The sequence below is a fragment of the Fulmarus glacialis genome, unplaced genomic scaffold (genome assembly GCF_000690835.1).
Source record: "Fulmarus glacialis isolate BGI_N327 unplaced genomic scaffold, ASM69083v1 scaffold40610, whole genome shotgun sequence".
NCBI lineage: Eukaryota > Metazoa > Chordata > Aves > Procellariiformes > Procellariidae > Fulmarus > Fulmarus glacialis.
Window position 1 is genome coordinate 13468 of NW_009190354.1, and position 27352 is coordinate 40819.

Below are 27352 nucleotides of genomic sequence, written 5' to 3' on the forward strand. Positions count from 1 at the left end.
TTCTTATTCATCTGCACTGGTGTGTGGGAAACGTGCTCTTTGACACTGACACGTTCCAAGTCTGTCAGGGTCTACTGAACGCCGCAGGACACCCTACACACACTTGACCTCACAGGGGCACCCTGACACTTTGCTATTCTGTCTGCTGGTCACGCTGTACAAACTGGTAATTCACTGCCATCTCCTGGCAAACTACTATTCAAGAGTATCTGTACAGACTGAAATAAAGCATTGACGCAGATGCTACCCAATATCAGCCCTATTAGAGGCATTACACTTAAACCTACAAGAACACTTAATATAAAAGTGGCGGCAAGAGAAGCATGCAAAAGTCCTGCAAGGACCCCACAGACGCTCCGTCCCTTTCCCCCCCTCCAGAATTGACCAACATTTCTACAGAACTTCAGGCTTGCTCCTGAAGAGAGTTTCCAGTTTACACAGGAACCCAGTGAGAACAGCAGCTCACAAGAGGGATATTATGTCCGCACCTGAATACGCAATAGAAGGAATGGTATCCAGCCAGCATTTGATCTTAAAGCTTTTCCGTTAGGAAAGAAGTAACAGAAGACTTAAAAACCTAAAACTGAAGTTGTTTAAACAACAGTTGCTGTAAGTAATTTTACTCATTTGCCTACAGCAAAATGGTGTTTTTCTGCTACTTTAGAGGAAGCAAGGACCTGAAAAATTCACGTGAACGCTTCTACAGAATTTGATGTGCTTTCTCCAAAAGGAAATTCAGTATTCTCCAGACTACTTCCAAAGAAACGAAGGAACTGAAAAAAATTCTAAGCAAAACTGCCTCAATAATATAGGATGATTGTGAGTACACATAAACTTGCCTAAACTGGTTTAATTTAGACAGAGAGAACGAAACCAAATAAGGGACCACTGATTAAATTGCCTTATAAAATGAAGCCGGTAGCCATCCAGGTGGCATTTAAGCATTGCTGTAAAGCCATCTTCACGCTATTAGCTTTTTGCAACATGAAACTAGGTCAATTCATATGATCAAAATGAATACTGAGTCTCTCCCTTTATTTTGCCCTGGGAATGCCTAATCAGGCTGATACAAGAAATCTTTTCACTCTTCCCTAAGTGCTACTTTTTAACTATTCCATTTACACAGCTATGAATAATTGTACTAGATCCAAGCCCATTTTATTCCTGCCTGCAAAATTTACACCCAACACTCAGTTTTGAAATCCACCACAAATTTTGAAGTTTCTGAAGGACTTTTGATTTCTCCATAGCTTTAAGCAATACAGGAACATTAGTGTAGTTACCAAGAAGTCAAAGCTTAATGCTGACACAAACGTTATTTACTTTCCTCATCTTCTCAAGCCACTGTAACACTGACTTAAGAAAGGTTCCATACAGATGAAAAAACTTATTATTCCAGTGTCATCATTATAGAACAGCTGGGTCAACCAACACCAGCAAGAGCTACCACTTGACTCATTAGGCTTCCTAGGCTGATTTGTCTAGCAGCCCTGACAAAAATACCAATTTTTCTCCATTTGTTCCAAGCAGTAAGGAACCACATTATCAAGTAGAAACACCTTTTATTGCCACTACCATTCTCTTCATCTAGCACTCTGAAGGGATTAGCTTTCTTCAAACATTTTAAAGGCTCAATAACTTTGCCATTTCTGTTAACTATTGCTTCTTTTGCTTTTACTTACTGTGGAATTAGCAGAGGGAAAGGATGTCTGCCTGCCTTTAAAACTACATTACTGCTGACAAGCTATGTTGTTAGAATGTGTTTAGTATTTGGCTTTGTTGACTGACAATTTGTAACCACTGTGGGGGAAAAAAGTGTCAAATTGCACCAGCTCAATTCAACAGCGAACCTCTTCAAAAAGATGGTAACTAAAATCAAGCGCAAGTTCAGCTGAGCTCCTGGCAGACAGGAAGGAGTTCTCGGTTCCATTTCACTAAGAATTTATTCACTTAGTTTTTCAAACCTGTACCTGGGCTCCTCCTACACCCTTTTCAAGGAAAAGAGTCTCCAGAAATAATACATATTTAAGTTCAGTTTGTCCTGTATTTAAAGCAGGACCTACTGCTACTGGCAAACCACAAATAGACACAGCTGGAAAAGTCTATAGTCAGTTCTACCTTTTAAAAAATGGTTCGAGTCCAAAAGATACAGAGCTACAGAATTTATCTCCTTCCATTTCGACAGCAGGAGAACCAGATAAGGCAATATGAAATGTAAGATCAAATGAGCATAACAGGCAGGATGAGTAAGCACTTAAATCTTTTGCCAGCTTTAAAACCACTGGCTACGTTTCCTCCACCCCTCAGACTCTCCTCCCCTTACCTGAACTTGCTCACAAATTGGTGGCATAATGCAAGAACTTGTTGATAGTAGGCTGGCAATGGTGGTTTCAAAGTCAACTCTGTTGCTATTCTCAAAGTCTCTAATTTCTTCACTGAAAATCCGTAAGGAAAACTCTGGAATCAACTAAGCATGATGTTTTAAGAACAAGATGTGCCAATTATACTTTAGAAGCTTAAATAACTTACAGAAGCTGCTCAATGCAAGTATTTATTCATACCCAATATGCAATTAACTAGTTACAAAGCAAGCTCTTTCATGCTACTAAGTGTTGCTACTTACACTCAGGAGTGTATTGAATGCTACTGATTTGAGGCCTAGATGAAAATTTTTCAGCTTTCTCTCTGTAATCAGATGCAATATAACTAGGGGCAATACAAGTTTCAGTTCCCAGTTAATCCTCAAATCAATATTTAACATAAATAATTTAGTCTCAAATATATGTTCAAGGATGAAGTACCAACACCATCAAGGAATCTCTTTACCTTGCAATTCAATAAAACGCATACCATTTTACAACATAGGAAAGCAAACTTCTGTGCAAGCCTAACACCATCATATATACTGTTTAAGAAAAAATGTAAGGTCAATTAGAACTAGGCTGAACTGATTTTATTTCCTTCCAAAAAGAATAGACACTAATTTAACTGTATACAGAATTTAATTTAACTATAACTATACAAGTTTCAGTATATTGTCCTGTTCAAGAACTTATATAAAAAAAAAACACCTGCCAAAATTCTAATGCATGCTTTACAATTAAATGCCCCATCTTTCTTTTTACCCCTAATAACCTCAGACTAGAGCTGCAGTGTTCAGATTAACTTATGTACGGATGAAAATTCTCTTGCTTTTAAGTGTAGTTTCGTTATTACCCATGTTTTTTCCACTACCACCAAAACTGGACTCAAAAGTAAGTTTTACGGTATTAGCAATGAAAAATTTGTAAGAACAGAATTCAGAAAAAGATTAACAACAGTTTTTACTATATTAAAATATGTCACATCCCTCTAAAAAATAATACTTATGCATTTCTGTGCATATTCTTATGTTTATTAATCTGTCACATTTTACTATAGTATCTGCAAATTTCTTACTTTGAACACTTGAACAAATGAGTAGTAACCACTTTTAGTTAGACCATCAAAACTCCATCAAGTTCTCTGAGAACTCTGAGTTCCTGTTTTGAAATAAAAGGTGTCCAACGAGGTTCGAAGAATGTTCATCATTATATTCAGTCAAACAAGTTAGCCAAAAGAAAAAGACAATTTTTCTTTTTTTTTCTGGTACGACCGCTCAAACCCTACCGTTCCCCCAGTTTCTATTGTTATTGCATTTAAACCTCCAAGATTCCTTACCTTGGCTAAACTAAGGTGCCCATTTAGTTATTTACTGTACTGTTTTACCTAGTTGCTGTCCAGGCACACTGAAAATTCCCCACTACACTGCCAAGTCTCCAAATCCACCCTTCCAGTTAATGGAAGTCTAGGTCACTCAAAAACAGAATTACAGTCACCAATTCTGTTTAGGTATACCACCTTACGTGGCATTACGTAATTTCATCACAAATCATTGTAACTGAATGCAAAGTAAAGGAAACTTGAGTTTATTTAGCTTCCAATTTCTGGGAGGTCAAGAGGAACTAGGACTGCTCTGGACAAAAAAAGAAAATAGACTGTGCTTACAGATCATTTTCTGCCATATTCTTTCTTTAGGACCACTGTTTTATTGTTGCCCTTTCTATTACATGGGATGTACATATTATCAGGTGTTAATAAAAAGTCAGTGCCTGTACAATACATTCTACAACTGAGCACCACTTTCCGTAACTGAACAGGCAAAGAAATTACACTGAACATCAGCATCTGGCAGTATTTCTCCAAAAAAAGTGACTAAAATGGGTTTAAATTGATTAACACTATTAAATCACATCTAATATTTGATACTACATGATTTCATTACAGCTATACGATACAATTATACAAAATGTGTTAACATCAAAGAATACAACCAAAATTAAGATAGCAAACAAAACCTATATAACTTTTTTTCTTTACAGGAAAATACTTTTGAAGTATGCATGTAACTGCCCATTCTTTTAAAGAAAATCTACCGCAAGCAAGTTATCAACCTCCAGAAAAATCACACATAGCATTACTACGCATATCCCCAAAAAGTGTACAATATGCACACTTGGAAAATACAAAATTAAAAAAATTGTAAGCAACAGGTGAGCTTCATATTTATAAGAATGTGAAAAGAAGTCCAATTTTAGCATTTTGTATAAAGAATTGTCTTTTTTTGATGCAAGTTCATGAACTGACCCTTCGGTTGGGGCCACACTTTACAAAACACCGTGTTCTTGAAACGGGATTACAGAGAAAGGTAGAGCATCTTAGCAACGTCACCTTAAGTTTTTTTTGTGGTTTTTTTTTTTGCTTTTTATTTACTACTTATCAAAACACGTCCTTTAGGTTTGTAGGGTTCTTTTTTTAAAATTCTTTCCTAGAAACAATATACAAAGGGGAGGCATATTTACTTCCAATTCATACTCCTGTAAGATGCTTTGAGTTCAAGAACTTTCTCCTCCAACTTTCACTGGTTGTTTTTGGCCTTGGCGTGTGTTAAGATGTGAGATTTCAGGTTAGTTGATTGCGCAAACTTCTTATTGCAGCCGTCAAATGGGCAAACATAGGGCCTGTCGCCAGTATGAATTCGCACATGTGTGCGTAAATTGAAGTCCAGTGAAAAACGCTTCCCACATCCTTCAAACGTACACTGTTGAAAGGAAAAGACATACTCCATTAGCTAACAAAAGTAGTACTCATTTCAACCATCGATTAGAACAGTATTCTTCTCTAAATCACTAGACTGCACAAACATGAAGCTTGATGCTGAAGATTACTACAGGTGAAGCTGTGGGCATCACTTTTAAACTGTATTTAAAAAATAAAATGAATACTTCGGGTTGTTTTACCACAGTTATATATCTGGTTTCAAAGACGGAAATAACTTCCAGCTTGCAAACAAATGCTTTCGCTAAAATGCACCTTCTCTGCATACGAAACCATATTTTGCTATGCTGTAGTAGAAAACAGTGTTTCACATCAGAATTTCCCTCTTTTGGTGAGAATTTGCAAAGATTTGCTCATTTTACCAGCTTTACTTTTAAGATGGTCTCAAAATACAAAAGGCAGCACGTTTAGTGGTAAATACTTATCATTTAAAACACAGCAGCTCCAGCATACACATCTAAGTGAATGCCTGAGGATTGCAAATCAGGTTTCTAAAAGAATTCATTTAAAAAAAAAAAAAATCAACAAAAATACAGATCTTAAACTTGTCTTGGAGAACACAGATACGCTCAAGACTATGAATACATGTAAAGAAGATTTATAAGGAGTATCATATGAAGTAGGCAGGGGACCTCTGGTGGCAGAAGCTCACGTGACTTGATATGAATGGAAAGAGATTCAGTGACTACCATCATTTTGCCGAAAACTGATAAATACTGCTACTGAAAATTAGTATCGCGAGTCAACGGAGCAAACAGCCCCAAGTCTCAGCTGTCCACAAGTGCTAAATTGAAAAGATGATGAGGAGAAAGAGACATTTTCCTCATTCAGTAGTAACTGCAGACTTCATTTTTAAAGTGGGTAACTTTACATTATATTTTGCAAGGTATTCCGCATGTACACACAATTTGCTAATTTCTAACAAAAGCCCACAGAAATAGTTAAATGATAGCCTAATTAGCTCAAGGGGGATTTCCAATTTTTAAGGTGATCATTCAGTGCCTCATCTGATTTTACAAAAAAACCATAGTATCCTCAAAGTCATATAGAAGCTAGGTTACAGTTACAGTCTACACATGTTTACCAAATAAATTGTGGTACTTATGTCTGGAGGTTAACAATACCTGAAAGGGTTTCTCTCCGGTATGAACTAGCTGATGTCGCTTTAGTTTTGAGCTCTCCACAAAGGCCTTGCCACATTCTGCACACACGTGTACTCGAGGGCCATGAGTGTGCAGATGCTTCCTCATGGCAGAGTTGTCCCTGAACATCTTTGTGCAGCCCTTAAAAAGAACAGTGAAACTCAATTAGTAGCTAAGCTAGTTCTGATAAAGAAGGTTTTATCTGCTACAGTACAAGCATTTAGAATGATTTTATATCCTGAATACTTTCTTAAAAGTTGGCCCTGAAAAGGAGACCCCTTACATTTATTTTAAAAAAGCAACACCAAGAAAACTGACCATTTGAAAAGCTGGGGGAAAAAAAACCCAACCCCAAAGAAAAAAACCCCAAACCCTCTCCTCACTTAATATTATGAACCATGTGCAGTCAAATGAATAATAGGACAGTCTCATGGAGAAGATGCAGCTTTGACAGAAGCAAATGAATAAACCAAACAAAAGCACTTACAGTATCATGGAAAAAAAACCCAAAAGACAGAATGACAGTTCATGGATACCTATGGTATATTCTTCAATGTGCTATATTCAGAGCACTACAGTACTATAACATACAGTCTCTAATATACCGCAGATTACTCTCTAGTACCAATTTGTATCTGCACCACTCCATCTCCCAACATTCTGTCCTCTTCCTTCTCATTCCTGATAAGAAATGGAGCAAGAGGGTTTCCAGCACATAACCGCTTACAGAAACTACCTTGTCCAAACTGGCAGCAGCAGACTGATCACTACCACGTTGAGATATAGAGACTGCCACTGCTTCTACAGTTTAAAACTACAAAGTGATACTGGGCAACTGAATAAGGTAGGAGAGTCTCTGAGTTAGTGCCAACTCAACCTAAAAGCAGAAGATACTCACATTAAACTCAGGTACAGCATCAGAAGTCTTAATCTGGGGTCCATGCTGCATCAACACAGGAATACTACTTTTGATTCCAGAGTACACTTAAGCCAGCACTCAAGTGGGGCTGCTTTACCCTATCTTTCTATACCTCTTTTCACCTTTTAGTGACAATCAATAGACATCTATCATATGTTTTATAAATGCCTTCCTCAAGGTTCAAAATCCCTCGTAAAATCCTATTAACAACTGCAAATTCTATCTGTACTCCAAGTGATGCTGTTTTATCAACACCACTATGTTACGAGGCATAAAATTCAACAACAGAACCTAAAGGAACAATCAATTGCTAATCTTAAATTCTGCAGGCCTCCTCTTCAGAAATTATTTTTTTCAAAACTAATAACCAGTTAAATATGCCTTAGTTCTTAAAAAAAAGGGGGAAATACCACTTTCAAGAAAAGTTCTCTCTTCAGGCACTAGAATTTCTTTGGCTGATTTAAGAAGTGTTGTGCCACCATTCATTGTGCTGGGTGGGGCAAAGCAGCACCAAAATAAACATATCATCAACTTTTTTTGCATTTATTTCAAAGCCCCTGCTTGCCTCTGAGAGGAACAGTTACATCTTCTACAATATTTTTCTTTTTTAAACTGAAGTCATAAATACACAAAGCCTAGAAACACTAGAAGAGAGAAAAAGGAAGGACAGAGTATTCTTTTTTTTCCCCTGTTTAGATGAAGTTGAGGCTATGAAAAAGTAAATCAAAGAAATGAAGGCAGCATTCCTCAATATTGTAAGGAGTAACTGTTCCTGTATCTACCTACTATCATACATGTGATAAAAACATGACACTTGTAGAATGTGAAGAATTGGAAATCAATATAAGCACAAAGAGGAATCCAGCAAATTCCTTAGACTATGGCTGTCAGAAAGAAGCCTTCTATTCATGCTCTCTAATGTGTACTCTAATGTGTACTATTAGCTATCTGCCCTAATTATTTGCTTAGGCTCACACTCATCTAGACCAGAAGTCAGCAAGATTGTATGTGTCTTTTTTCATTACAGACTATGTCAGCTAACAGAAGCTCTACAAAAGCTGGATAATGCAGTAAAGCTAGATGCTACCAATCTAGGTGACTGGCAACATTTATTCAAGACAGAGGCTTCCCTGCTACAGTGGAACAGAATTGTATCTCCAAGATGCCCCTCTCTCTCTTTAAGATGATGCACCTTCCAGCCCTGTGGAATGTAATTCAAAGTCTTCCAATAGTGCTGACTTTGGCATCTGCACCATAAATTGCTGATTCCTGATCTAGACTCCAAATCTGTCATAGTTTCCAAGCAGAGGATATATAGATCTTAGGAACGTACTTTGAACAGCTTTCAGAATATTCTTTCAAGTATGTAATCTCGGGTGGCAGGAAATCACAACAGTAAAACCAGCATGTTAGGGACTGTGCATCACGGTTACCAGAAGATTAGGGATGCACTAACCTTAAGACAAGGAATGGGAATAACATATTATTCAGTGAAAGGTTTTTAAGGAAGCCTCTAAAGAATGATAACTAAAATACAGTTAACTGAGTGTAGTCTATTAACAGTAAGATATTTTAGTTATTCATTCTCAAGAGAAAACATCAATACAAAATTCTGGTCTACAAATTACTACCTACTCAGAAGCTGAGCACTTCACTTACTTTGTGAGGACAAGCTATCGTTCGTGGAGCATCATCTTCTTTAATTTTTCTTGGTTTCATTCTTAAAGATAAAAAATAAAAAAACATTAGTAGAAAAACCTTAGTAGACAGCTCTTCTCTCGTAACTGCCTACATAATGCGCACATTTATTTGATAGTATTACATGCATCATTAGTACTCAGTTTTAATATTTTCAAAACCTTCATAATAACATTAACAGTATACTTTGGCATTTGGAAAGTTCAGCTTTTCCAGAAGGACCTCTCAAATACAAAGTAAGACATTTAATACTACCTTCCTGGTCCTTTGAATACGTGGAACTAGAGGGTTTTTTTCTGATTTACACTAATTGTAATTAGGAGGTTTTGTCTGAAAACTTTTTTTGTTGTGCCAGTACCCATGTGGCCTATTTATCTTCCTCTGCATCCCTGCACGAGGACATGAAGGACAGAGTAGCCTCAATCATTCTTCAATATTTTCACCACACAAGACTTGAGAAGAAAACTCTACAGAAGCAGGGAAGGCAGGCAAGTTGTGGACTCTACATAGACAATGTAGACATCCATTATAACCACAGAAACTGCAATTATTCTTACTTTAAGCTACTGTACACATGGATTCCACCCTAGGCAACTGACAAGCAATCAACTATTTACTCTTGGTTGCTGATCGGGATCTTCACCACTACTTTATGGGCACCATTAGTCTCCATTGACTACATAAGGAGCCCAGCAAACTATTGCTTGCATGTGTTAGGTGTTTCAAATACAGTAAGATTCCCTGTAGACAACAATGTTAAAACAGTCCTGCCATAACAACCACCTGTCTGAACACCAGAGAAGTGTCCGCTGTGTGGACACTATTCCGGGGAAGTGCACTGTCCTTTCACCTAACTTTGTTTCTTAAAGCTGTAGTGCTGTCTTCAAAAAATCAAAGAGAAATGGCTTATCTCCACCTTATAGTGGAGGTAGATAGGTGTAAATAAATGCACCTCATGCAGCTGGGGATTCACTTAGATAAGTAATAAGATTTTGCGCATTCCAAACCTTGCGGTAGAAGTGGAGCTAGTCTGTTTATGTGAGTTCCTGAATGACTCTTCCTGGTAATATGGTACAAGATAGTTCTGTATGATGAGGTAGCTACGTATCATATCTGTAAGTTAAACAAAAGATTTTCTGGTGTTCTTTCTAGTCTCAATTAAACAGAGATGAGTGGCTTGAATTTAACAAAATAATTAAAATTATCAGAATTACTATTTTAACATTAAGAAGGAGAGGAGTCTGTTGCTATCCAAGACAGTTTTAATCCCCATGAGTTCAGTTCCTGGAAACAGATATGGAAGAACAGGGTTGGTGGAAGAGATTTCCAAGTAGTGCATACATGTATTTTTTTTAACGTACATTTTTAATAATTGATCGGAGACTGGATAAACAGCAACTTCTAAACAGCAACTTCTAAACGTACAAAACAATTCCCAAGAGAAAAAAATAAGCTAAAATCTCTCTAATTTGGCCACGTAAGCATTTGTTTCTTTGCAAATTTGTTTTCTTTGACACTGTAACATTGCTGTGCATAGGGCTTAAATCCGCTGTTTCACCTGCCTCCTTCACATGGACAAATGAGAGAGGACAGAAATGGAAGGCCTTGTGAGGCTGAATTAAGGCAAGAGCAGTGCAAAACCTCCCTAAGAATTCCTGAAGACTGCATCCAGGAAAATCTTATAACTGCCAATGGAGTCATACGTGATGGAGAAGTCTCCTACGGCTCTGTAGCTACCATTTGTCCCTCAGAAACAATCTGACTCCTCTCAGTATTGCAGATGTAACACAGTTCAAGTGATCACGTTTGGACTAAAGCACTTGACAGTTAGCCACTTCACAGACACAACATTAAAACCCAAGGATTTAGAAGCTGCATTTGTTCTTTTCTTTAAGTGACTGTTTAGGAAACTCCTGGTAGCTCAGCATCTCCAGACTATACTGAGTATGTACAGTACTAACTCAAGAACACTGCAGCCTCCTGCAGGGTTAAAAATACAGATGTGACAAAAACATGGAAGGTGGAGAGTATCATATGCAACAACCCTCTCATTTACAGATACTGACAGCTCCTAGAAGATGGGTGTGAGGTATTGTGTTGACAAAGTTCTTCTTGCACCATTGCCAGCAGCATAACTAAAAATTTCATCAATTTAAGGGCAGAGACATCCTGAACACAGCAAACTGTATCTGTTCCTGTAGACCAGCCTCTTCATTATCTTAATCTTCCCGGTAAGTTTTCTTTTTCCAAGATTACAGACCAACTTAGATGACCTTATTGATTAAATTTAATTTATATAATCCAATTGGAATACAGAACAATTGTGCTGTGTTTAGTTTACACAGCCTCCTTGAGTAAAGTATTAAATACCTAAATCCAAACAAGTGATTGGGATTAACTGACTGACTATACTCTCCAGTGAGGTTCTAGACTGATAGTAGTACATACTGAGGCTATGGGAAAACACACACACACGCACACAAAAGCTTTCTTACAGTAACTCTACAGAAAGCAAAATGGACGCACAGAAGAATGCTTTGACAACATGGGACATGAGAGAACATAGTGCCATGGTTTAATGCCATTAGAGAACAAACACACCTAGGGGATAAAGCTGGTGCCAAAACCACCTCCTTTACTTCTATCAACTTGTTAAATATTCGCTGAATCATTCCCCCAGCCCCAAAAAAACAAAGCAAAAAACTCCTAGGCCCAACATCTGTGTCCGTGACATCATCAGAACAAGTAAAACCACTATTGTTCTGAAGTCATAATTGACCACCTGTAAAGGGAGAGACTAGACAGAACAGGAATCACTAACAGGAGATGTGGTAAACAGCTTTAGTGGCAGTGCTTGCATTCTTTACACTTGGCGTAAGATCCAACTGATCATCATGTTAAATCCTATTCATAACTCTTATGCCTTGCCTCTCGTACTAAGTCAATCTTTGAGAAAGAAATGCTGCAACAACGTCATCCGTAACAGGCTGTTGAAGTTGAGTGAGAGGTAAAATATCCTGACCAGTGTAGTCAGGAAGCTTCTAGATCAGTATAATCAGGAAGCTTGAGGAACAAATCGCAGCAGAACTGGATGGTCAGACATGGGACAGACTGGAGCTTCAACATATACCTTACATTTCTCAGTTCAGTGTCTGAGCAGGCACGTAACATTCTGAGTGTCCATTCTGGAATAAGCTGACTTTTTAATTTTCAAGCTTTGTTTCTAAAGTAAGCAGTATCAGCCTAGCAGTACACTTGAATGTAAAAACATTTAGTGCCTATTGACTACAAAATGACAACAAAGTTTAGCTAATGAAGGGGTAAATTTTAAATCTTTTCATTTCTCCTGGAAGTATGGAAAGTGGGCAACTTAAGCTTAAAACGCGGAACAAGACTGTGTATAAGCACAGGATTCCATAGGCAACCAAGCTATTCAGCACAACAGAAGCAGACACTTCAACAGGAAGAGGCGGCAAACAGTGTCCAGGTTATATCTCAGTGCCAAAGGCAGCAAGAAGCTGCTGGGCCCTTCGTACATCTGAACTAAAGGCATGAGGGCATGTACACCACGGGCACAGCTATGACAGATCATTTTGTCAAAAATGTCATCTTGCTCACAAGGCTGTGGAATCCATATGGACAATCACTCAAAAAAGAATTTAAAGACTTACATATTCAAATTATTAGAAAAAAGATTTTGGTCTTACTTTAAAATTAACTTTCTGCAAAAGGAGACCAGACTAGAACCTGGGCTGTTGATCTTAATTACACTGTTGCAGGTAGCTCTTGCTGGTGGTTAGACTTTTGGCTCCCACCCAGTAGAGCATCTCTACCAGCTCCGTCCAAGTTTTCTTAGCCTGAAACATTAATCAAAAACAGAACTCTAACACATACCACCATTTAAAACAACTATACACACATACATTAATACCTGGGTGGAACTTTTGAAACAGCTGCCTTTGCAGAAAGTCAATTTACGTGGCAAGACCAGAATTTTCATTTCTGCAGTGAGCTTATATGGGCCATGCCTAGTAGTAGCAACTGCAGACTAGCTAACTGCAGAAAACTAGCAAGTGTACCTTTGGATCAAGCCACTGGGACACTGCAATTAAAGGCTAAATCTGTTAATTTGTATTGGGTAGGTAGAGGGAGGGAACAGGGGACAGCAGAAGGAGCAGGAAGGTGTGCAAATAGCTTCACAGAGTGAGCTCCATAAAAGCACACTCTCTTATCCATGCATAAAGAAGATTGAGTGAAATCACAGGTATTAAACCACTCAGTTCCTCAAAATAAAGCAAGCAACTCTGTCACTGTGCAATATCAGAAAGTAACAGCTACCTCCCTCAACTACCCAGCTGAACTGAAAGAACTGTATCTTGACAGAACCAATCCCCACCCCAAACCTCTGTCAGTCTCCACAACCTATTGTCTTTGAGATAGATCCAATTTTAAAAGTTAGCCACAGAAACAGAGTTAAGGCTAGTTATAAAAGGAAATCCGTAAGTCAAAACCAATTAACAATATAGGATTTCCCCCTTGTTCTGATAGCTGCCTTTTTTGCCGCTGTTAAACTTCTGTGTTCTCACATCCTTTCTTCTCCCTCTATACAGAAACCTAACTAAACAGTATTACTCTCTCTCAGGCAACTCCTTTGACACATCCTAGAGATCTTGGATGACCAGCAGTGATATTCACTTGTGCCAATGACCACATCCCTAAGAATAGTTAGAAGAGGAGAAAATTATTCTCTATCAGTAGTGTCACTGCCACTTCTGATCTGTTCCCTCGCTCTGCCATTCCCCTTGTACTGCGCTGCTGAGGCAGAAATAACATGAGTGTCGTGGCCCTATGCTGCTGCAAGAATTCATTTGTGCTGAAGAACTCCTGAAAACTGGCTAGACTGGCTTTTGGATAAATAGACAAAAGGGGAGTGGCACAAGGTGTCCTAGGAATCTATCTACAACCAAAGAGCCCACAGCCAATGTCTTAATGTGCTTTGGTCACAGTTAGGTAGGAAAATGTCATTAAAAAAAAAAGCTCTCTTTCATTCCAAGGTTCTGGCAAAAATAATTACTAATTTTGTTCCAGTTATGAAGAATATAATATGTGTAAACAGAGGGAGTGACCTTCACAGTGTGGTACAGAGGAAGAGATTCCCCCTCCCCCAGAAGAACACTTTGGGTAAAGCAATTGTCAGTTTACTGTCCTTTAAACTTCTCTGTAACAAGAACAAAACCAGTACAAAAGCATATACCTTATAAAGAGGCCTAAGTCATAAATCTAGGTGACCAGAATGCTTTGTCACTTTTAAGAAGGGTGTCCGATTTCAAACTCTAGTGCGGTTTCCTCTCCTTTGTTTTCTATCCATTTTGGAAAGTGGATAGAAAAGAAGGGCAGTCCTTACAATGGCTCTCCTTCAGAAAAGGTACTAAGAAGAGCAGAAGATAAAGCCACGGAAAGTAAAGTTTTTACCACTAGGACTCATTACTGTGCCAATTTCCCAACTGTAGCATCTTCCCTTCTTATTTCTTAGTTTTACTGATGTCTGTATTCTGCTGTCTTTAGCCAGTTCAGTCATGTATCTGTCTGGAGAGTAAAAGGGAGGGCGTGTAGAATCAGGGATATCCTTTTTAGTGGCTTTGAGGGAATTTGCTATATGCACCAACTAGAAATATGCCTGCTACTTCCCCAAGCTTTTATTACCAAGCAGTTATGACTTCTTCACAGCTAACTACATAATTACTTGTAATCAATTTAGACTTGGTTGAAACATTTTATTTCACTTGAAGGGATTTCCAGTCCCAGTCAAAGGTATCAAATGGGAATGTGTAATTTATTAGGTTGTATTTCTTTCTGAGCAAATCATTCACAACTGATGTTTCACATTCTGATATGATTGCCTAAGAGAAATCGACAATTTTTTTTCTTTTTTTATTGCATTTTTAAAGCGTACTAGAGAAAATCCATGATTCCTACAATAGAATGAAATAATTTGTAAAAAGCGATAAACTGCCCAACCAGGTATAATTTATGGTCATTCGTCTATGCATTACTGAACACGTCTTAATGTTCTGACACAGCTTGTTTATTTACAGTGTTTTCAACAGTTTTCGAATGTATAAAAGCCTTTCCAGGAAAATGTAAGAGTTCCAGTTAAAGGATCCGGACTCCTGTTACATGACTCAATGACAAATGCACTAAAAAAAGCAGCAAAAGACTATTGTATCACAAGAGAGTGTAACTGCTCACTCCGCTAGTGCCACCTAGCCGCGGAGCAGCCGTGGTGTCCATTGCAGATGAATTACGACAGTTTTAGGTTTTGTTGTTGTTGGGGTTTTTTTGGTTTGTTTTTTGTTTTTTGTTTTTTAAGGGCTGCAGAGCTACAGAGGACTTCAAGCATCAAGTCCACCCCTGCCTCACCTTACACTAACCAGATTATGATCAGAACTCCAGAATCTTGCCTGAAATCCGTTACCACTAGAATTCAAGCTTTGCCCGTTTAAACTTAACCTCAGAACTTTCTTCCTAAGAATCGATGCAAATGCCTCAATTTATCCTTAATCAAAATAAGCTGCATGGTTATAAACATGGTTCTGAGTAGCTAATTTCTACAAATGTATCGTGAGAGTCTTCCAACTGCCTTAATGAAAACAGGAAAGCAACCCAAAATAACTTCCTCTGAACTGAACAAAATACACTTCGCATACAATTTTACCAGCCAGTTTATGCTTCCTTATGTGACTGTGCGCGATTCTTTTTCCAAGTCATCAAAATACAAATTTGTTAGTCAAAACCTTACTCAGAGCATGTGAAACTAATTAATAAGTTTAAAACTAACCATTTCAACTTTACCTGCTGCTCAAAGTTTTCAGAATACAGCTACCGAGAATTTCAAAATTCTGAACTGTAAAGCAACCAGCAATGCTTGAAACTTTCAGAGAACTTTACACTAAACAAACACATTCTTTTAGCATGAACAACTGTATTCCTAGGACCTCCAAACCCAATTCCAGTACATGTAAACCCATTTTTTTTCTTCCAGTTTGCCATGCAAGGTTTCTAGTGATACTGCACACAGCAATCTAGAAGAACAAGACAATTCATCAGTATAAAAATAGGTTTGTAGATATCAATGCTTCAACTCGTGTTATTAGCTAAAAGGAGTCCCTTCAACATGCTTCACTGCAATAGGACCAAAACCTTAACAAGCAATATTCAAATTCTAATACACCATATTCTTCAGTCTCAGCTATACACAATAATTTACGACCTAACATACAACTAACAGAGTTTTCTTTTTCATTTTCCCTTTTTTTTTTCCCTAAGGCAAGAGTAGAAGTTTGACAGTCATCGATTCTGACCAAGAAATCAAAAAACCTTTCATAAAACAGAAGATGCTTAAAGTTTTAATGTATCTACAATTAAGCTATCAGAACAATTCTTCATAGGTCTTGGGCAACTTGGTGATATTGCTAAAGGTGATGTCCCCCCCCAAGTTGCTTACTCTACCACCATATATTGTCTTATGACTAAAATGGATTACATTTTATCTGCTGTACAGAAATATATTAACAGAAAAGAGACTGTACACATAGAACTCAATCCTTCCATCATCTGCTACAAATTCTAGCTCTAGAAATTCCTAGAACATTCTACCATGAGTAAAAAAAGTGGTAATTTCAAATTACCGCCAGCTGCCACTATCTTCTCAACAGAAAACTAACCAAAACCCAAAGATACAGTACATTTTACAGTATTAAGAAATACGCAGACAGATCTGATAGAAGCAATCTGGTCATTTCAAGAAGCCCAAATCCTGGCAACCATTTCAAGTGTTCAAACCAATCTGAAGAAAAATATTCAGTATTTGCATGGAGAATACTCTATGAGAAACGATTTAAACTTCCTAACAAAAGATAGCTATTCAGTACTTAAATGTTTAACAGAACCAAAGGTTTCAGCATGTTTTAAAATAACTGAGAATACCATTCTAAGCACATGATGAGTAGAAATGTGTAAGTAACATTTTAGAATTAGAATGCTATGTACACTGAGAGCATCACTTAAACATTTGCTTTCACAAACAACTGTATTAACCTTTCAGCAGGTCTCAGAGGAAAACACAATCATTTTGATCAACAATAGCAAAAAAAGTAACAACAGTATCAATAGCTAGAACCACCCACCACTTGAGATAAAACCCTGTTTCCAGTTGTTCATGATGTGTTTTTATACATTTCCAGATCAGATAGTTTTGCAGGGCTTGCTCCCTGCTTCACGCTATCTTACTAGGAGCCTTCAAAATCCATAGTTCAATGGCTTTACTGAAAATAATTGTGGGACGAGGCTGAGATGGCAATCCTCTGGTACAAACACACTGAAGAGTAACAGAACAAGCTTGTCAAAAGCAGCAAGATCAAAGAGGTGAAATAAGAGTAGATGCACACACTGGACACCAAGATCCACCTAACCAAGAAGCCAGACCAGAACTTGTCTTAACAGTCCCTGCCACCTAGCAACTAGCTGAAAAACCCAGTGATTTAAAAAAAAAAAAAAAAAAAAAAAAAAAAAAGCAGCATACTACTCCCTCTGCTAGCTGACCCAGGAAGTAAGATTAACATCTGATATCCACCTGCTCCAAGTGTCAGAACTGTGCGCCAGAGCTCTGAAGAATACCCAGCTGGTGACAAAATGAAAATGAGTGTAGCTTCATACATACATTTGCTTTCAACATGGGAAAAACTGATTATAACAGCTGCAGGAAGCTAACAGTTGTGCTCAAATATTTGGAGACACCAGGATTAACGCTGCCCATGCACTGAGTATGCCTTTGGTAATTACAAGCACACGCACACAGAGAAGGGGACCAAGTAAATGCTGCAAAGGCACCCCTAATGTCACAGCTTCCAGATGCCAAAGCAGGCTTCTCTGGTGACCTCATGGTTGCCACCGGCTGCCCTGAGCACTCGGTACCAGAGCCAGGGGCTCTGCGGAGGGAGGGGGGAAGAGACACATGACACTTTCAGTACTCCACAGTAGAACAGAGCTTCACCTCTATTTGAAAGTAAAAGTCACCTTGTAACTCAAGTCAATGTATTGATATGTAAACGAGTGACAACTCTGATTCACTAGAGGAAAATCCAAGCAGTATAGTTACCAATTGCGAAACTGCAATTATCAGTGGCACTTGAAAGTGCAAGACACATGACTCCATTAAAAAGAAGTTTAAGACCAAAAGCTTAAGAAGTTAAGAAGCAGGTGAAAAAAAACAGTAAGTGGCTTTACAAACTAAATATTGTAGTCTAGCTTTCTTGTACTGAACAACCTGAATGCAGCATTTCACTTATCGGACCCTTCAGTGCTGAAGAATCTAAGACTACTCACATGAAGGATACATTCTGTCATGTCAAAGATACAGTCTATCAATGTATTTAGGTCCTGTCTTACCCCACAAGAACTAAAGACCAGAAGTCACTGAAGAAGTCACTGCTGAATATAAAACCCAGTTATTTTAACACGGTATCAGCTACTCTGTTCTGAATTAACTCCCTTATTTGAAAGGATGATTAAATGGAACAATGAGCCATACTGAACCTACCATTTATTTTGCCTAACAGTTTCATAATTAAACCAGTGAAAAGAAAACCATTTTAGTTTAAAGATCCTTTCTTCCTACTTACCTAGCAAATTCAGCCAGCTGTTTGGGGTCTGAGAGGTCAATGCCAGGTATCCCACCAGGAGGAAGTTTCTTCCCTGTCATGTACTCTGAGTAATCTGGAGGAGAATTCTCTCCAATGATCTGCTCTTCCACCACTGTTTCATGGTCAATATCTTTTTTATCATCTGAAATACACAAAATACTGAATTCAATACATACTAAAGATCAAAACAGCATGTAAGTTATTAGGCTGCATCTCAATACAAATTCACTATTGCTGCACATTTAAAAGAATACACTGCACTTCCAGATTTCCATGCTAATTGTAAAGAGCAAAAAGACATCTATACAGTTACAGCATGAAGAACATAGAAAGGACACAGTGGGTAAGGAAAAAAAAGCAGAAGTCACGTATCTACTTAAACACAAACGAATAAGGAAATAAGTAGAACAATCCTATGAATGTTGGCTGCATTTGAAAGATAGCGCACTTTTCCTGAAACAATGCCTAAATATTTAATTCCTTTAACCTCTTCAAGACTAACCGCCACCGTACCCACTTTGGATCTCAACAGCAGTCAGTAACCAACCAAGCCTATCAGAGGAGTGGCAGATACTTACCCTAAGACATTAGGACTACTGATCTTTACTTCAGAGTCTTCAAACTTCCTTGACCTCCAACAGAAGTGTTATGGAGGGACAAGAAATTTAAAAATAACTGCTAATGGGCTTCAGCACCTGCCCATAAAACTGAAGTTTTTCAACACTTGCAGACACGTCTGAAAGAAAGCAAAAAACTAAACAGCATGTCTCCCTCCCAAGGGGGCTTCTTCCTTCCGTGGCAGAGGCCAGCCTAAGCTCTTTCCCACCCTACTACATAAACAGCAGATAGGGATCATTCAGAGCTTTGATCTGTACGCCAGTTAAGATACTGCTATTTTATCTGCTCTAGAGCTCCTCCTATGGATTTGTCCTCAAGGACTGCAGTGAAATCAGGTGGAAGACCTGCTGTTGCTGTCTACTCACATTCAGACCTTAGAATATGCCAAGACACAATGTTTTCTCTCTCCTCTTGCTATTTTATAACAGAAACCAGAGAGACAAAGACAACAGAGAACGGAAACATCCACCTATGTTCCTCAGTGCAGTGCTCACACCAGCACCAATCCTGTTTTCCACCCTCAAATACACATAGGACAACAGATATATGTATGGTTGTAACTGCTCAGCTAAATGTTAATAAACTTGCCACTACACTACTTCTCCTACCATGTGTATGGGGAACAGATTCTGCAAATCACTTTAAACACAAAGGGCTTGCAAAACCGAAGTATTTTCAAAAATAACAGGAAGTTATTTTACAGGTAGTGTTTAAGGAATGAAAATACAAAATGAGACAACGTCTTGTGGTTTTTTTTTCCAAATAACATTATTCATTATTCAGTAACTTAGGTTATGAAAGAGAGGACAAGACATATGCAAATAGAAGAAATATACTAAGGACAAATTTCTATTCAATTTGTAATGCCTGCTTTTATCGTTTGCCACTGAGCTATTTGTAGAAATGTTACTGCTAGTTTGGGGTTTAATCTGATCTACCAGATCAAATAGCAGTTCATGTATATGTTCCATGGTGAAAGAGGAAAATAGACTCCAACACTGCAAAGACAAGAGTGTTAATAAGAAAACACTATCTGCAGCATTAAAATGGGAATAAACTAAAAGATTGAGTATTTGGACAATTTTTTTGTTCTAATCTAGTTTTCCGTTCACCAAACTACCTTTCAGTCTTTACCAGTGCTTTAAATAAAGTAACTGAATTTACCTTAAGCAAGGATTATACGGTAAGTTTTACAGCACCTGCAGGAGTTACAAATTCAAGTCAATAAACCTCCAATTTGACAACAATTTGTTCTTACAAACAGAAGCTTGAGAAAAGATATTTAGCAATGCCTACACAGCCAGAAAAGACATTATGAAGCTCAGAAGAGCACAGAACTTCTGGAAAGCTAAAAGCGATGCCTTCTCCATGCTGCAGACTAGAATGAGATCAGCTGCCTTCAATGTAGCCATGTCAACACCTACCCAGAACTTCCAGTTTGACTATTTGATGACATTCATAACAGAAACTAGTTTTCATTTCCTGCCTCAGATCAGATGCATGAGTCAACAGGGAAATTTTGTATACATTCCTTAAGATCTTCTTTCCTCCCCTGGTGTAAAGGCTTGCTATTCCACAATGCTTTTTTGCTATTTGAGGGCCAAACTGAAAGAAAGTCAACCTTTGGTGCCTTTACTTCCCAGAAGCTCACCAACAGAAATCAATTCCACAGGCTACTGGAGTAAAACATGAAAAACTATGAACATATTGCTTTGATACAGTAGAAGATAAGAGAAAGTATCCCTTAATATATTGACAGCTGTGTGAAAATAAAAAACAGTCAAATTTTCCTACACGAAAAAACTGCATCTCTACAGCAACACATACCTGCAGTTTTAATAACTAATTTAAACCAAAACAGGCTAAAACAACAACATACAAAACATTTACCTTAAAGTGTTATGTCAGGCTAACCTCCTTCAAGATAGAAGATCTGGTTCACACCAAAAGTCAAATACTTTTTCAAAAGTAGCAGCAGACTTCAGTAGCTCTTTAGTATCCAGACCATCTTAGTTACAGACCATCCTATGACATTATCAACTCATTGGGAAAACAAAACAAAAACAACACACAAAAAACCCCACACACTTCTTTGGAAGAAGTTTGGAAGAACTTTACCAATGTCCTCTATGCACAAATTTATCACAAGTTTATTTGCGATCCCCTGGACCAGGCAGCTCAAAGTTCGGAGGCTAAAGTCCAAACAGACTTTCATTCAGGCTGACAAGTTAACCAATATTCTCATTGCAAACAGGGCAAGTTGACTGCTTGATGTTTTCTGCCTTCAAGCAAGTCCTGGTGTCCACTACATCCAAATTACTTCCCCCTTTTCCTCTCATGAAGCATCAGAGAACCAAACACACTGCATCCAAAGCAAAGCAAAACACAGCGACACAACCCTGAAATTCTAGTGACACCTCTGAAGAAGTACAGTACAAATAAGGCATAGTAACTCCATGCAGTTTATACCCATACCAAGCTAATCTGGATGCCACCCATGCAAGCTAAACACAGACAGAGCCATGGAGCCCATCAGGAAAGGGAAATTAACTGCTATATATTATCTGATCTGCTTTGTTTTGTCCCTTAAAACCACTTGAGTACAGCCGACTCAAATATAAGGCATTCTGCTTAAGTGTATATTTAGCACTATTCTTATCAATCTAATGCAGCTTTCTGTAAGGAACTTGGAACATGATTTTAGTCCTGTCTTCCGAAAGATATTGAAGATCTCAATCATGTCAATTAGTTAATCACTTTATCTTCACAAAAACATGCACTACCAGTCACTGCAATAGCTATGCCCAATATTCATCTATCTTACAAAGCTGTAAAATACTGATTTGTTAGACATCACAGATACCCCCCAACATCCTTCTACACCCAGTTACATTAAGATAGATACTTGGTCTAAATTGGGTTGTTCTATGTACCTGTTTAGGACATAGCCAAACAAATCTTAATGTTCAGTGTCCTTCCATCTGCACCTCTCTCATGCCCTATATATGGACAATACACATCTTGCACTGGATTCACTTCTGCACTTCAAAGCAAGTCAGTCAAACATTTTTTTACTAAGATCAGTGAAAGTTCAGCATTTTAGCTAGCCATATCTTTTGACTCCACTTAAAACATATTTCTACTGGTGAAATAACCAGAAGTTTTAAGAGTACCAAGCCCAAGTACCAACTGAAGTAGAAAGAAGCCAGATTACTGGGATAAAACTAGTAACCGCAGATTCCACGTAACAGATCAAGGACAAAACATGGTAGAATCTGTTTCCCAAGACTTTATTGATTACCTTTTCCTCTTATTACCATGCTTTCTGCATCTCTTGCAGTCCTTCTGTTGCACAGAAAATCCACCCATCTCAGAACCCCGTTATTTCATGCATTTGTAGAATAGTAACTAGCTCCAGCTGACATCTCTGGAACTCCCCAGCTTTTTAAGATGATCCTCTTAACTCTCAACCCAAGAAGCTCCGTCAGTATTTCTGCCTCAGTTATTCTTGATTTTAGCCATCGTACTCCAATTCTAGATACCTAATTCTCTGAGCCATCCTCCTCCTCTATTACAGAGCAGGGAGAACACATTGTTATTCAATCAGTTTTCCCCTGTGAAAAATAAGGAGTGCAGAAGGGAACTCAGAAGGTACACTTGGTAGCAAAGCGATGAGACCTAATCCTATAGCTTCCTCCTCAAGGTATCAAGTTAAAAGACATTCTGCTTACCAACTAAAAGGATGAACAACATTTAAGCTTAAATTTTCTTTCTATGATCACACGGTTAAACACGTTTGTTTTTAGGAACAGCTGAAATGCAATTACATGATAAAGGATGTATCCGGCAACTATGCCGTACCAAGGCACTGTGGTAACAGCTTGGTTATTGCTACCACATTGCAATCTCCTCAGGCAAATTAGTTCATTGGTCATGTTTGGAAGCAAAGAACCATAATTAGCTTGTTAAATAATACAGTTATTTAGCAGACACTTCTGGATGTTCAATTTCATTTTGCACAGTATGCCATTTTTTAATCTAGTCAGCTGCTAGGTTACTGTCCCTCTGATGTGCCTTGCACACAGATGGAGAACAGGTTCTTCTTTCCTTGTGTCACCCATCTCTTGTTTCACACCACTGAGACATGAACTGACAAAAACGCTGCATATATCAATACTCATAACTTAACTTCAACATTTGTGAGACACTGTGCTGAAGCACTATGACCTTCCGAATCATCAGCAGACAAATGACATGGACCTCTCAGGGAAGGATCCAATAGCAAGTTAGAGGATTCTAGTTTGAAAGGGGGCTAAGAGGCAACTTAATTGAGACATTTTAAGTGATGAACCACATTCCAGTATTTCACTTTCAAAACTGAAAATATATTTAAAACAGCTGCAGGAAAATATCTACCTTATCCTCTAAGGTTCACTGGCAAAAATGTCAGGGCAGACTCAATGCTTATGGATACCAAAAGCCTATACCATTGTCTTAATCAGAGTCAGAAACAGATGATCATCGTAATATTTTAAAGGAACCAGGCAATGACTTTCTGCCTCCATTATGAAAAATTTTCATGTAAAAAGCTTATTACCTATCTGTCATCACAAAGAATTTTGGCCTTGATACAGGCCCACAATAGAACTAAATGACTAGTCTATCATTTATACTATGTAAGACAACTGGTCAGACAGCAGATGATTATTTTTCTCACCCCTGCAATCTGATAAAGTCAAATGAAAACCCTTTTATTTTTTTAAGACATTAAAAGTTTTTTAAGAGGTTTTGAAGAACCTTCAAAGGTTCTTCAAAGAAGAAACCCAACATAAACCCCCTGAGTTTCCAAAGATGGGTCCTCAGCACAGGCTTCCTGGATTATCAAGAATCATTTCCAAACCATACATGTAACTTCTGCACCTTTGTCTTTCCCACCTAGGAATACTTTAACATCTGTGGGCAATGTTTAGTTTGGTTGTGCTATTTCAGCCCTAAGCTTGCAGACTATCTATGCTAACAATAATAGTTTAAGCCAAGACTTATTTCAGGTTTGAAAGCTTGACAGTCAAGAGTCATTACCTAGAAGCAGATGTAGTTACACTAATACATTTTTCCCCCCTCAAAATTAAGCCCTAGCTGCTTGAAATTCCAGCATTTGGTGGAGCCAGCATTTCAGGACCACCTTCCCAAATGCTCCTGCATCTAAGGATCAGTTTTGCAACCACAATCTGACAAACTGATTTCTAATGATCCTTCCCCTCCTGCATCACTATTGTGTACCCAACCTGGAGACAGTCACTAAAGAGGATGACTCAAGTTCAATCTAGCAAAGGCACAAATAAATTCCACTTCACAAAAACAAATTTTCCTAGTACAAATTGGGGTGTCTCACTTGGAGAGCACCATTAACTATATACAATTTTCTAAATCCATGACAGGATACCCCAATAAAAATAATGAGGATAGGTATTAGACTAGAGAAAACACACTACAGGAACATGAGTAAATTATCCACCATACACACCTCTTCAACCCTTTCAGAAAATAGAATGCCTTTGTTCAGTTCCTATTTTCACACATGAAGAAAGACAAATAATTCCATTCTGAAGATCTGGAAAGCTAATCTGAACTAGAACAAAGCATTCCTGTTACACTTTAATTAAAGTAATCATGGGTCACAAGTTTGGTATCACCATAGATACTAAGGTGATAAGAGAAATTATGGTAAGTCTAAACCGTTGCCAGCAACAGTACTGCAACTTCTAAGCAACCACATAACAAGACAAGGATTGAGTAGTCCCCTTTAATCACATTGCTATATATTTCATGCATTATTTCTACACATTTCAAGAGGTGCTACCAGACATGTTATACTCATTTATGGACAAAGATTTATGATTGACTAAATTTGGTACCACCCGTGTACAAGCTAATATAGCAGTGCTAGAAAACAGTAACAAGTAATTAATTCACATTGTCTTCCCACACTGTGGTGAGCAAAGTGCCCTTGTTCCCAATTCAAATACCCATGAACAGCAATATAGGGCTCATTGTTTTATCTTGATGCATGGGCTTATTTACTATTTGTCTTTTCATAAACTTTTTCCTAAGCATTTAAACCAAACAGTCAATTACATCAGTGTGCAAGCAAGTCTTTAATTATGTCAAAATACAGAGGCAAAACTACTATCTTTGTTCAGAATAAAGTACGCCTGATTCTGCAGGGAAACTTTAGTACAGCTACCCTTTCGCAAGCCAGTAGTTTGTTCTGGGATTGTTTTTGGGTTTTCCCCCAGTTTTGCTTCTTTTGGAATTTTTCTGGCAACTGGAATTTTTCTGGCACTTAGGGACATGGTTTAGTGGGCATGGTGGTGTTGGGTTGACGGTTAGACTCTATGATCTTAGAGGTCTTTTCCAACCTTAATGATTCTATGATTCTATAACTGTTCCCCCTCTAAAATTTCAGAAAACAGACAATGAAGTCTCAGCATTTGACCACTTCAGACCACTTCTATAACATTCAATAAGCTGTGTAAGAGGCATAAAAGCCTATCCAATTGGCTCAGTAAAACTTCACAACACTCTTAACTGAGCAGGTTATTACCAAAGGCTGTTTGAAGCTGGGGGGTGTGTCTGTGGATATGTGCACGCATGCACGCAGGGAGCGGAGGTCAAACTTTAATACTTTTCTTTTGCCTATATATTTTGTGATTTTGCTTTTGGGGGGCTTTTTTGGCATTAGAAGTCAAGTCAGAATAGGTATTCTGCATCCTTCTGCATCATGGATATAATTGAGTTGGAAGTAGCAATGCAATTCAATCTCCAGTAAATTATAAGTGGGTATCATTCCCACTGAGCTTGCATGGTCATGCTCATAAAGAACAAAACCACTGAAATTAATAGGGCTACCCTGATGTAAAAGTTGTGTACGCGGGAAGAGAATCAAGTGCATTGATTATACACATGCTTCACTTCAGTCAAATAATAATCAGCATGCAGAAGCTATAAGCAAGCATCCTATCAGGCACTCTGAATTTCAGAGTGCAAATGCATGCTAGAAATTGTCAATTGATCTCAGCAAGGTCCTGTATCCTGCCAGCTCATGAGTCATACATTCACCTGCATTCAGCTATCTTAGGTAGCTTCCACAAACCAGAAGACTATATTAGTTCCTATTATCTTTTTTCTTTCTTGGATGGTCAATTCTAAGAAAAAAAACCCAGCAAGTGGATTTAATTCAGGTTTCATACAATGACACACAGAAGCATACAGAACCCCATTCTACTAAACAGTATTTGGGAAACTCTTAAATGAAAGTTCTTTGTTCATCAAGAAGCAGGGAACTTTGATCAGACTCATTGGGCTGTCAACCGACTATACACCAGAAGTGTCATATACTCTGTCAAACTTGCTAAGTAATCACCTGTATTTAAAGAAGGAGTAAAAATCAGAATCACCACTCAAAGAGAATTCAGTCATTCAATACACTTTTCCTCCAACACTCTCCTTTCTAACATCTACTGGTCATTCACAAACATGACAGAGAGCAAACATTTCAGACTACATTAGAAGCTTAAAAAGTATCTTTATCTTACTAGACTTTTTAATAAAAAATCGTGGCAGATAAAATAAGTGGGAAGGGCAGGCGCATGTCAGGTTTATTCCAAGTCCTCAGTCATTCAATACACTTTTCCTCCAACACTCTCCTTTCTAACATCTACTGGTCATTCACAAACATGACAGAGAGCAAACATTTCAGACTACATTAGAAGCTTAAAAAGTATCTTTATCTTACTAGACTTTTTAATAAAAAATCGTGGCAGATAAAATAAGTGGGAAGGGCAGGCGCATGTCAGGTTTATTCCAAGTCCTGCAGATACTAAACACCTTCACAAGATTTTATTCCCTTTAAGAGACACTCCCACAAAAAAACCAACTCCTCAAAAAACATACACAGTCTCACACAACACGGACTCCCCGCGCCTATTTAAAAAGCCTATTTAAAGCTTTAGACCCAGCCGAGGAAAAGCTGAACGGTCTCCGCGCGTCAACCAGAAATCGCTCCTTTCCTCCCCGCGGCTCCCCCGGACGGAGCTCTGCCTCCAGAGCGCGGAGGCACCCCTAGGCTGTCAGACCCT

At 38.2% G+C, this 27352-nt stretch overlaps 1 protein-coding gene across 1 annotated transcript; it reads right to left on the minus strand.

Annotated features, from left to right (window-relative positions):
* Nucleotides 1-3851: 3851 nt before the first annotated feature.
* Nucleotides 3852-18771, minus strand: LOC104071493 (transcriptional repressor protein YY1; the record flags this gene model as incomplete). The annotated part of the gene is made up of 4 exons (XM_009585308.1): nt 3852-5119; nt 6261-6419; nt 8857-8917; nt 18576-18771. Coding segments are annotated over 4 exons (599 nt in total), but the record flags the coding sequence as incomplete, so codon positions are not given.
* Nucleotides 18772-27352: the final 8581 nt, after the last annotated feature.